Below are 13,028 nucleotides of genomic sequence, written 5' to 3' on the forward strand. Positions count from 1 at the left end.
AAATATATAAACTCTATTATGGCATCATGTGCTGGGCTAGTTCATATGAAATGCCGAATCAAACTATTCTAGCCAGTACTTTGTGTAAACCCAGTTGTTGCATTGCAAATTAAGGAGCATTTAGATCATAGTTCTCTTCCAGAATCTGAAGGGTTTTTTTTTTCTGTTGTATTATCTGCCGCAATATTTCTTACTGTGTTTTTACATAGTGTATTATGCATGGTACAGCCTTATTAATGTGTTTTGTAATTTTAGAAGCAAACTATAACAGTTTGGTCACACAAAGTAAATCAAAGTTTTAAAATAATGTTTGTGTTTTAGATTCTGAAAAATGAAAATCACAATAGCTATTGTGGCAGAAAATATTGATGTCCTCCAACCAAAAGTATTTGTCCTATTTGTACTCTTATCAGTGTGGAGAAAACAGTTTCTGGAAAGTTGTGCTAATAGGTTTCAATAAGCAGTAAATGTTAAATCGGGTACAGGTAGTCCTCGTTTCACAATTGCCTCAGAGAGTGAACTTTTGCATTTACAGATGTGATGAAAAAGTAACTTTGATGATCATTCCTCACATTTACAAACTCCACAGGTCTGTAAGCAAAGGAATGATAAGTAAGATCATAAGCATAGTTGGGGTTTTACTTAGCAACTGCTTCATTTTAACAAGTGAGTTACCAGTCCCAATTGTGTTGCTAAACAAGGACTGCCTGTGTCTTGTTTTAAATACAACAGTTAGGATCACATTTTCTGATAATTTAGCCTTCAAATCCCTGAAGATTAACAAGGATCGAAGAAAGGTATCGTCGTCTCAATAAGTGGCTAAGAGTTGATAAACAGGTATCAGGAATGCTCTGGTCAGCAGTAGTTCTGATAATTCCTGAAAATTTGTTTATTTTTAAGTGAAGCAAGTTTTATGTTTGTGTGAACTTCTACAAATAGACCAAGGCCAAGTGTTTATGCTGGAGCCCTGCTGCTCCCTTGTTATTTTGGGGTGGGGTGGAGTGTTGCCATAATTGAACCAATTAGAGGCTGAAATTAGTTTTTATAGTTTCATGTATAACTGCCAATCGTTTGATTCAAAGGTTCGGTGAGATAAGAGTATCTCCACATCTATCTTTGCCTATTCTTTATGATATCAAAACAGGCATCCTGTTTGGGCTCTAGCAACACAATGCTTCCTTTTCCAATATTATCCAGTGGTACATTTATTAAGTGGAACAGCTGGAAACTTCAACTGAGAGACTAACTAGACTCTAGATGAATTTACATTGTGCTATTACACTTTATTTTGTCACAGTTTGTTGAATATTTTGTAGTCTGATTTGTAAAAACCAAACTTTTAACTGTATAAATGTGCAGGAATATGTAAGCAAACTTAGGCAAGAGATTCTGTGTTCACTGTAATGAAATAAAAGCATTAAAACTTGGTTTGGATGAGAATCTTGCAGTGCAGTCAATGCACTTGTAAATGTTGGCAGCTGTAAACCTGGGTGTGGAGTTCTGTATCAGACAAGAAAGACTGCATAACTGACTATTCTGAATCCAAGAACTCTTGAGCCATTTGAAAGCCCCACCCTTCAGATCCATTCAGAGTAGAGGTTTATTTTATGACTTGTCTCTAATAGTAGCTGGAAGAAGTCTGAGAAGGCTAAGAAGAGCAATACAGCAGAAGATAGCTGTGCTTTTGACCAGTCATCAGATCTTTTTGAAAGACAGACAAAAATTGATTGACAGCTTAGGAACCCAACAGGACTAACAGTTGAAGAGGTGGGGAGGGAACCTAATGTCTTCCGGATTTGCTGAACAAAAATTGCAGAATTCCCAGGCACCAACAATAGTATAAAGGTGTATGGAAGTTCTAACATATTATGAAGGGCATCAGTTCTATCTCTTGTTTAAAATTGATCTACCTCTTTACTTTCAAGTAATAAATGCTATGCCTCTTAAGTTTATTCTATATATTTTATAACTAAACAATAAAGGTGGGGAAGGTGATCCAACATTATTTAGTCTGTATATTAGAATTTCAGAAGATGCCTTGGCTTAACTAGAGATAGTAGAGACCATATTTCAATCTAAAATCATTGGAGGTAAGTTTTCTAATCATCCAAGGAATTCCAGAATCATTGATGGATCCAACCTAGTCTGCTTGCAGAATACAGTTTATAATAGTAGCATATATTTTTATAGGAAGAATATATATACCAGTCATGGCGAACCTTTTAGAGACTTGAGTGCCCAAACTGCAACCCAAAACCCACTTATGCATTGTCGAGTGCTGGGTGGGTGTGGTCCATTGGGTGGGCATGGCTGCTGTGGTAACGGCAGACTGGGTGGGACTAAAAAGTTCAATCAATTCAAACTTTGCAAGATCTTTTTTTTTGTGAGAAGTTGAAATTGACTGATTGAATCTTTTTTTTTTTTTTTGCACACAGCAGCAGAGGCCTAAAGCGAAAAGGTTTTATAAAATCCAGCTGAAGGCCTAGGACTGGGGCGACGGCGCACGTGCCCACAGAGAGGGCTCTGAGTGCCGCCTCTGGCACATGTGCCATAGGTTCGCCACCACTGATATATACTTTTATAAGAAGAAATACTGTGTGTGGGAGAGAGAGAATGAATGAATTAGGGATACCTGTTCTCTGAATTGAAGCAAAGGTTTTATTCATATTCCTCAAATTTGCTTACCTAACTTAGAAGGTATTTCAGTTAACTGGAGAATATTAATCATGTGTTAATTGTGTGTCATAAAAGACAGGATATTTAAGTTGCTGAAAGATTTGAAAGAAGTATAACTAGCCAGGATTCCTTTTGTGTCCACATTGAAAATCTGAGACAAAAAATATATAGTTATGAATAATAAAAGAGAGGTCTGATTTAAAAATGGTTAAGCCATCTTGTTCCTCATAGCCAACATGGCTATGATAAAAAAAAACCCAACTAAGCTTCATTAGGCATGGTTAGTACTGGAACTGGGAATCAAGAAAATGTAAGGTGTACAGGCTTAGAGAGGAAATGGGAAGAGGGGAGATATGTAGGAAGAAGGCAGTAATAAATGGTTTCTGTATTTTTAACCAAGCAAAACAGCATGATGTGTCCATGAAGTTACGGTGAATTGAGTTAAAGAAGGTTTCTTATATTCTTTCTAAAGTTTGGATGCTTGCAGAGGAAAGATGTCATATTGTAGCATAAAATTAATTCATAGGATTGAGCATTTCTGTTATAATAGAACTCACTTTTTATTTTTTATTTTTGCTTTAATAACGATACTGAAAAAAATTATATAAAAGTAATTTAGCCTAGGTTTTTATTAAAATTTGAAATATATCTTTTTCACTGCAGTATGGACTTGTTATCTGAGGCCAATAAATGGTGCCCACATGGTCAGGTGCTTCCAGCTTATTTGTCCAGCTGTCCTGAAATATTGTAAACAATCACAAGCATTTAATAAATGTGTAAATCAGCACTTTTCTATAATAACTAGAGATATTCATGGAATGGAAACATTGTTTTCTTTCAAACTTGGAGCAAATCACTGCATTCCATAAGTTCTGGGATCAGCCCTAGCTTGGCAGAACTGAAACCTGGATCATTTTCAGGTTTCATATCAAAATTCAGACACTGGTAGGTCAAGGCTGGAGTGCCCTGCACCCTCCCCCATCTGAGCTGCTTTCTCCATGGCCCAGACTGGTGGCTTGCCTACCCCCCCAAATTTCCTAGCACTTACTTTTTGTTCCCTTTTTTCAGGCAATGGTGATATTTCAGTGCTGTATACGCTACTAGCCTCACCTTCAAGCTTCCCAGCAGCTTCCCTGCCACCAGCCGATAAAGATAACCCATTTTAACTCTGATTTCTTTTTAGAGATACAGGTAGTCTTGACTTACAGCCATTTGTTTAGTGATCATTCGAAGTTACAACGGCACTGAAAAAAGTGACTTATAGCCATTGCAGTATCCCCATGGTCACGTGATCAAAATTCGGACATTATGATGGTTGCAGTGTTCCTGGGTCACGTGATCACCTTTTGCGACCTTCTGACAAGCAAAATCAATGGGGAAGTCAGATTCACTTTAATAACCATGTTACATACTTAACGATTGTGGCAAGAAAGGTCGTAAAATGGAGGCAAAACTCACTTGGCTGTCTTGTTTAGCAATGGAAATTTTGGCTCAATTTTGGTAGTAAGTCGAGGACTTACCTGTATACAGTGCAGATTTTAACTAGTTGAGTGGATTACTTACTATACATCATAACTATATTTTGGAATGCTGCTGGGGTGATGGGTTTAAATGGAACTTTCATATAGAAATCATATGTGCCAATGGGGGCAGGATATACCATGCTGGGACATGTGATGGCTGAGCAAAAGAAAGCTACTGGGGGCTACTGAGTGAAAAGTGATGTGACCCACTTCAATTTAGTTTTTCATCTTCGTCATACAGTACAGATATATTCAGATCATAACATTCAGTTTAGTCCCCAATTTGGATAAATGTGTTTTGGTTTGATAATGGACATGGGGCAAACTGGTTGACATAAAAAAAATCTTTCAGCAAAACCCAGTATTTTGCAGAGCTTGGTTATGTATGTAGGCATTACTAAATCACTATTACTGAAAAAGCAAATGGGAATTAGTATGGGCAGGCGGAATCCTGCCATTTATTCATTCAACATGCTCATCCAAAGATGCTATGATTAGAGAGCTCCAATACATCTAGTAACAGGATAAAAGACCGTTAGTCAAGAACTTTCCTAGTTCCCCTTACCCGTCTTCTAACTATAATGCTTTCTCAAATGAAGACTGCCTAGAGAAATAATACTATAATATTATTTTTGCAAACATGCAGCATGTACTTTCTAAGCTTCAGCTGCAACCTGATTGACTATATCAAGCTTTGTCCAAATTTCTGCCAAATTGAATAGGTATTCCTCCCTCTCTTACAATAAGAGGTGGATAATGCTGAGCTTTCTGCCTGAGATAAGCTTGAGCTAAAAAATGTTGCCAGACTCATTTGCACGAGAAGATATTTTTCCCTGAGCCTTCATATCAATACAGCAGGTAGATGTGATTTGTTAATTTTATAGTGCAGCCTGAGCCTTTGCAAGTCACCGTGCCCCATAAATGCCTACCTTCCCCCTTTTCTGTCACCTTTGGGGCAAAAGATGCTGCTTTTGAAAAATGCGTTTTAAGAAAGAGCTCAATTTCACATGCTTGAATTGGCCTGCTGTTCATCTAAGAATCTATTTCCTTTTTTTTCATATGGGAGTAGTATCCCACTATTACATTAATATTTCACTCAAAGCAAAATTGTTTCAAAGTGGATTAAACTGCAATTCTTGACTTGACCTTCATGTTGCAAACCCAAGCTATGGCTCTCTCTGTAGTTCCCTTGCTTTAAGAGAGGAAGGCTGCAGCCCAAACAAGCATTCAAATAAATTGTTTCTTTTCTTATATTTTCAGAATATAAATCTTACTCTTGGTTTATGGGCACTGTTGGAGTTGCTCTGTTCCTTGCTTGTATGGTTCTTAACATGTCGTTGTTGCTGATTCCATTGCGTAGGGCTAAGTGGAAAATCAAGCTTTCCCTTTACTTTCTCCACCCATCTCAGTTTCTCTACCACTTTTAATTCTTGTTTTCATAGCACCTGAATAAAAATTAGCAAAGTGCTGTCAACTTACTTTTTTTCCCTTTCTGTTTCTCTTTCAGCGGGGATCTGACGAACTTTTTTCTACTTGTGTCACTAACGGACCCTTTATCATGAGCAGCAACTCTGCTTCTGCAGGTAACACTGATAGCCCCAAGAATTTAACATTTCTTTAGCATTTACTTGCCAGGAGAGATTGACCTCCAAAGCAACCTGAATACTTATTCCAATCAGTTAGGTAGCAATTGGCTCCAAAGGAGCTTTTGCTGTCATTTATTAAAGGGTTTCAGCAGTCTTAAAGTTCCATAGTGCTGATACCTGAAATTATGCCTCAAGCTTTATATAAATGATTAATGCTGATGAAATATTTTGCATAGCTTAGAAAAACAAATAAAGTCCATCTGCGGGGGGGAAAAGAAATTATCGCAAAATGGATTTGTCCTCATGTAAGGGTTATTTTCTGAATATGTGACACAACGCTGGTAAGATCACTGTATAAAGACTATTTTCCAATGTCTGCAATAGTATTTGTTTGAAGCGTACTGGGTGTTTTTATTTTGACTTTGTTCTCCTGACCTTCACTGTTGTGCCTACAGTCTGTTTCATCAGAGTTCCCTCTTAAGACTAGCTTTTTGTGTATTCTGTAGCAAACCTGTTGCTGCAAAATGATTTTCTTCTGAATATTTAACCCTGTTGTTTTATAAAGCCAGTCAATATTTACTAGTCTGGCATTATTTATTTGTTAAACTTAGGGGATTGCCCAACACTGGGATGCTTACACTTTAAAAGATAGAAAACAAAAAAAAATGTCTGGACACAGCATACTCCAAATAATACAAAACACAACCAATAGCAGTTCTACAATGTTCTTAACCCAAGACCAGGTTTTGAAAGACATCTGAAAAATCGGTGGGGGGGTGTCCAGAAAGTAGGTTTTATGACAGAGAACACACTTTCTAGAGCCTGATGGATGGCATCAAGCTTGCCAGCTCTGCCTGATCTTGCCAGTTAGGCAGAAACCATGGGAGTAGATGGTCTCCCAAATACCTTCACACAGTGTCCTGAAGGGCTTTAAAAGTGATAACCACACCTTGAACTGTACCCGGAAACCCCCTGATAACCAGTGAAGCAGTGGTGCAACATGGACATGCTGGGGCATCCTCATCACTACTGGCACCATTGCATTCTGGATCAGCTATTTAGCTTATTGAGTTACAAATTACTTGCTTATTTTTGCTTGTTTGCTCTTACTGCCTTGTACTTCCTATTGCTGGTATTAGTCTTTAGAACTAGGTGACCTTTGAATTAAAATGAAATTGTAAAATTGCCCTTGCTGTCTAAATCATGATATCTTTGGATTGAAACATGTATAATTAAGTGCCTCATCCCCAACTCTTGTTTGGAGTACAAAACTATTGTATTGATTAGCTGTATGATTATGGAATTATGAAATTGCTGTTAGCTAGTTAATATGTTTATAAGCTGTATCTTAAAGCACCATTGGTTGCCAGTCTTAAATTGCTATTGTTGGTTACAAGTTGCCCTACAGCAAACAGACATGGAGGTAAATCTATGCAGGACATGAAATTCCCATATGGGTTTAAATTATGAGTAAGGTGGTAATTTTATGATTATCAGTACATAGGTTATTACAGTATATAAGCTACTACGGTGACTGCTGATAGCAAAGCCTGAAGTTCACTGGATTACTTTTGTATATACTGTACTTATATGGCCATGTCAATATAATTAACTATATTAAGCAATCTTATTAGAATAAATTAGTCTGTGCCATAAGTAACAGTTTTGCTGATGTGCACATTTGGAAACTTGAGGTTGTGTCCTAGAAATTTTCACCACATAGCTATTAGGTGTTGATGTATACATTTACAAAATGACTGCACTGGGGAGAGTAACGAAAATAGTGTGCAAGATTAATATCCACGACTCCATTAGACTCCAGGATATCCTATAGCAGTGTAATTTAACTTTCTTATGGCAAAGTAAAAGAAAACTACATGCCATTTTATTTTATAAAAAGATGCCTGTAAATCCTATGAATAATGAAACCCTGGGGAACTTTTGGAAATAGTGGTTTTGGAGAGATGTATTTACTGTATTGGTTAACTTGATGTTAACCAGTTTTTGTTAACATCAATTTTGTTAATGTTCCAGTTTTTAAGTGTGAAATAGGTTTTTTTAAAATAAAAAAAAAAGATGGGAGATGTGTGCAAATACACTAGTGGGCATCAGATTGTGCATTTATGCTATAATCTAGCAAACTGCAAGTGTTTAGAGCTGATAAATTTATAATATGACCAGGCTTGCTAGAACTTCATAAAAGGGAAGTTGTCATATAGTAGCCTTTTGAACAGAAACAGTGAAGTGACTATGCAACTTTTTTCGTTGTGTGTTCAAATTCTAATCTATGATAAATGCACTATTTGTCTTCATTACATCAGAAACTACCTATTCTTGTGTAATATTTTTCTAGCCAATGGAAATGACAGTAAAAAATTCAAAGGTGACAGCAGAAGTGCAGGAGTTCCATCACGAGTAATCCATATCCGTAAATTACCTAGTGACGTTACAGAAGCTGAGGTTATTTCCTTGGGGTTGCCTTTTGGAAAGGTCACAAACCTATTAATGTTAAAAGGAAAAAATCAGGTAAGCCGTTTTCGGATGTCGGGGTTTGTTTGTTTGTTTACAAAATTTAGTTTAGCTATGCCAAAACTTTGGTTCTGTTTTGTTATTTAAAGGCTTATCTGTCTATGTGACAATAGAGACAGCTTTTTAAAAATTGATTTGCAGATTGTGGTTAGAAATCTTTTGGGCAAGTGCAATATAATTTTTTCTTTGTTCCTTATAATCCTTTACCAGGCTTTTATAGAAATGAACACAGAAGAAGCAGCTAATACTATGGTGAGCTACTATACTACAATTGCTCCTGTGCTCCGGAGTCAGCAGATCTACATCCAATTTTCTAATCACAAAGAGTTGAAGACAGATAATTCTCCAAACCAGGCAGTGAGTCAAAATTTAAAATACTACAGATTTTATACTTTCAAACGTGTTATACCAGAATTTGGACTTGTAAGGACAGGGAAACAAATAATTGTCCATAGGACATGTGACAGAGCCCATTGGAGTTAGGCAGTTATAACAGATTTGAAGTAATAAGTAAAATAATAGTCAAGAAGGATGGTTCGCTGGGTGAATATACTTAATCACTTCATTGGATCAGGTCAGAATCTTTAATGGGGATGTGTATGAAATGGAAAAGTGTATTGCACTGAAAATGAACTACCGTGCTTCAGTTTTGAATTGTTTCAGATCAGCCATAGTTTGGCATTGAGTGACTGCTTTTTTCTTCATTATGGGCAAAACAAAATAAGGATATGAGTGAATAAGGCTTCTGGTGAGCATCACAGTGAACTAGGTGTCTCTAAAGGAGTGGGGACGACATTGTGTTGGAGAACGGCAGCCAGAGGTGAATGCTGAGTCTCCAGACAAAGGAGGAATTGTGAGATCTAGATAATCTGACTTGTGGTTGAGAGAGAAGTTTTCTTTGAGACTTCGAGCTATCCCAGAGGTTTCTGCTGAAGGCATTAGAGAAAAGCTAATTAAAGTGCTGGCAAATTTTTGGATGGAGGACACAAACAGAAACCGGTAAATGTTTACAGAATAAACTCAAGATTTGCACGAACACAAAATGCTCCCTAGGAATGTTTTGGCTCATTTTGTCAGGCAGAAGACAAGGTTTAAGTTTTGCAGCATTTCACTACAAGATTGAAGATTGATAATACACATATAATTATCCTTAAAGAAATGCCTATCATAATTTTACATAAGAGAAAATACGTATTTTTTAACTGAAAGGTCAAAGCAGAAAAGGATTCCATTTTGATGTGACAAACTGGAACACTTGGAAAAAGTCGTGGGATTTTGTTTTTATGCATAACTTCAAGAATATTAGATGCACAAAGATGGAAAGATTCGGTAGTATACCATAATGGAGGAAAGTTGGTGAAGATAACAGAACTGCCTGAGATGGCCAATTGACTTTTTTTATTGAGAGTGAAGATGTTCTCTACATTTACAGCTGATTGGAAATCCTTTGGAGACTTTATGCGTGAAACAAAAAAAAATGACCTCTGATTTATATTTTTAATAATTAGGAAAAAAAGGATGTAACCATAGAGCAAGAAGTAAATTTATAATTGTATTTATAACTGCTAAACATCAGAAGCTACTTCTTGGAATCCTTTATTCCTTCTTTGTTTTTACACTGTTTTTTTCCTGTTTTTCATTTTCTTACTCCGTTAGTTTTTATTTTTATCTTCATAACATTTTTAATTTTATATATGTGTGTATTGGGATGAAGAAGGCAAGACGCCCGTTATTTTCTATCTCTCTTGTTCTTCTCTGTATATATTTATTTGTTCATTCATTTTGTATAGCTGCCAGTCTTGTTATTTCCAGTATGACATATCCCGTTAGACTGCCCCACCAATTGATGCTGTCACAGATGTCCCAGTATGGCATATTACACCAGTCCATCTATGGGTTGCTGTCTCTGGACAGCATGTCTCACCAACTTGACTGCCCCCATCTTCTCAGCCCCTTCCTCCCTAACTCCTCTGTACTACTGTTGTGAATGTCCTTAGACTCCCTCCACTCCTCCTATCCAGAACATTTTGATCTATGCCTGGATGAAAGCACCAGAAACCCGCATGTTTCCGTACTGACATGGACCATTTAAAATCAGCTGTTCTGTGTACTTAATCCACTGTCAAGATTTTACATCAACAACTGTGATATAAGAGGTCTGAAAAACAATTTGCATAGTATTTTCCTGATGTTAGGAAGTTACGGTCAATATTACTCTTATATTGCAAATCCAAAAATGACAGGCTGGGAGAAGCTTATCTGGGGATATCTAATAAAGCAGCATTAATAATAATAATAATAATAAAGTTAGAAGGGACCTTGGAGGTCATCAAGTCCAACCCCCTGCTCAGGCAGGAACCCTACACCATTTCAGACAAATGGCTGTCCAGTCTCTTCTTAAAAACTTCCAGTGTTGGAGCATTCACCGCTTCTGGAGGCAGGTTGTTCCACTGGTTAATTGTTCTAACTGTCAGGAAGTTTCTCCTTAGTTCTAGGTTGCTTCTCTCCTTGATCAGTTCCCATCCGTTGCTTCTTGTCCTGCCTTCAGGCGCCTTGGAGAATAGCTTGACTCCCTCTTCTTTGTGGCAGCCCCTGAGATATTGTAACACGGCTATCATGTCCCCCCTCGTCCTTCCCTTTGTTAAACTAGACATACCCAATTCCAGCAACCGTTCCTTATATGTTTTAGCCTCCAGAAGAGGGGATGGTTTTGTGTGAGGGGCAGGTGTGCACACGCGCAAGTAGGGCTGCGAGCGCTGGTGCCTGTCGCACGTGCCAGCCTGCCACTCAGGCAGCCCGGTTGTGAATAGGCCACGGCCCAGTATTGGGCCGTAGCCCACAGGTCGGGGACACCTGTAATAAAGTAATCCTTGCTAGAGGCAGTAATTTGGATTGGAGTCTTGTTTCAGAGCTGCTGTGTTAAATATGCAGGTTTTCCTAGGTTTAATGGGATTTAGTGGGCTAGACCTATACTACAGCTTTTTTAATTTATTAACCGTGGAAACATTGTATTGCAGCTAATCATTGTTATCATTATTGTTAAGGTGAAGCATAGGTAGTCCTTGGTTGACAACTGCTCATTTAGCACCAAACAAATAGTACTTAAACTCGTTGACAGCCCTGAACGAGTAGTACTTTAAACAGCCATTGCACTTAATGATGATTGCAGCATCTTATGGCTGTGTGATTACCATCTTCGACCTTTCCTGCTGACTTCCCACAAGCAAAGTCAATGGGGAAGCTAGCAGGTAAGGTTGCTCCCTCTCCCATAGTTTTGTCTTCCCTGGAGCCACGCTATAAGGAAGTTGCAAGTCCTGGTCATATGAGGCCCTCACTTAGATCTCCACTGATGGGAATGGGATTGCTGTCGCTAAGTAATGCTGTCACATAACATGTTTTACAGTCACATTGCTTAATGATGAAAATCCTGGTCCTAATGAACATGGTTAAGTGAGGACTACCTGTAGCTGTATTCTGGTTTCTTTTATGTTTGCATATCTGCACTCATTGAAAAACCCTTTTATCTTATATGAAGGAGCAAATAACTCGGCTTCTTATTAATAATTTGTCATGCATCATCCTTTCATAAAGGGCAGAATCCCAAGATAACACGCCTCTAGGATTTTTTCTTCTTCGTAAAATAGCAACTGAATGTCATATTTGAGAGAGTTTCAAAGAAAATGATCTTTGCTGTTATTAGATAATGGATACATGCTCCCCCCCCCCCCCGTTTCCTACTTTATTGACGCATTAAAACTTGATTCCATAGCGTGCTCAAGCAGCCTTGCAAGCAGTAAATTCTGTCCAGTCTGGGAATCTGGCACTGTCTGCTTCTGCTGCAGCTGTGGATGCTGGTATGGCCATGGCTGGTCAGAGCCCAGTCCTGAGGATCATTGTGGAAAACCTCTTCTATCCTGTTACTCTAGATGTCCTCCATCAGGTGAGATGCGACTTCCAGCTTTTCAGTGGCCAGCATGTGGCAGAGAACTAGTTGTGATAACTTGTGCCACAAGTGGCATGACTCCTATTTATGGTGTCTTTCATTAAACCTCACACTGTTTTTTCCCCTTGACATTTGCTTAGATATTACAGTATATTCTTACAGAGCATTATTTTTGATCCATCCTTACGAAATAGATTGGATTCTTGGGGTCCAAAAACTGATTTTGTGTTAGATCTAGATCCTCTAACTTTGCTTTCTCCAACCAAGTAATTTGACTGTAGCTTCTATTTTTACCATTTATCATGCTTACTGGGGGCTAGTAGGAATTGCACTACAAATCTTCAATTTGAAGAACATTGTTCTAGTTACTATGTGTAATTAGGGAAAAATTCCGATATGCCTTTTGGATAAAATCCTTTGGCATGTGGCCATGTAAACAAGAATACCTGTGTTCTTATCAGTTAATAAGGTACAATGTTGCTACATATATTAGACATTATTTCACAAAGGCTGTGGAACACTTTGGATTTAATCCCTGGAATATGTTTTTGAACATAAATGAGCTCAAATGTGGCACCTCTCTGCAATACCTTGAAACTGTTGTTTTTTGCTTAGATCACATTAAAAAAAATACCTTCAGATGTATTGATGTATCTTTTGTAGATTAAATCCAAAACACTGTTCGGCCATAATGCTTACATCTTAAAAAACGTCTCCAGTCTGTCTAAAATATTAGCAGAAAGCAAAGCACGGGGGGGGGGGGGCATGTTT

At 37.8% G+C, this 13,028-nt stretch overlaps 1 protein-coding gene across 1 annotated transcript in view; it reads left to right on the forward strand.

Annotated features, from left to right (window-relative positions):
- The window catches only part of PTBP1 (polypyrimidine tract binding protein 1), a 33,544-nt gene that overhangs the window by 7,216 nt on the left and 13,300 nt on the right, over positions 1-13,028 (forward strand). Inside the window, exons 3-6 of the mRNA XM_015810001.1 lie at positions 5,707-5,782; positions 8,139-8,311; positions 8,525-8,671; positions 12,084-12,254. Coding sequence (XP_015665487.1) covers positions 5,707-5,782; positions 8,139-8,311; positions 8,525-8,671; positions 12,084-12,254 — 567 coding nt within the window. The remainder of the gene's footprint in view (positions 1-5,706; positions 5,783-8,138; positions 8,312-8,524; positions 8,672-12,083; positions 12,255-13,028) is intronic.

Source organism: Protobothrops mucrosquamatus, unplaced genomic scaffold (genome assembly GCF_001527695.2).
Source record: "Protobothrops mucrosquamatus isolate PMUCROS unplaced genomic scaffold, P.Mucros_1.0 scaffold6, whole genome shotgun sequence".
NCBI lineage: Eukaryota > Metazoa > Chordata > Lepidosauria > Squamata > Viperidae > Protobothrops > Protobothrops mucrosquamatus.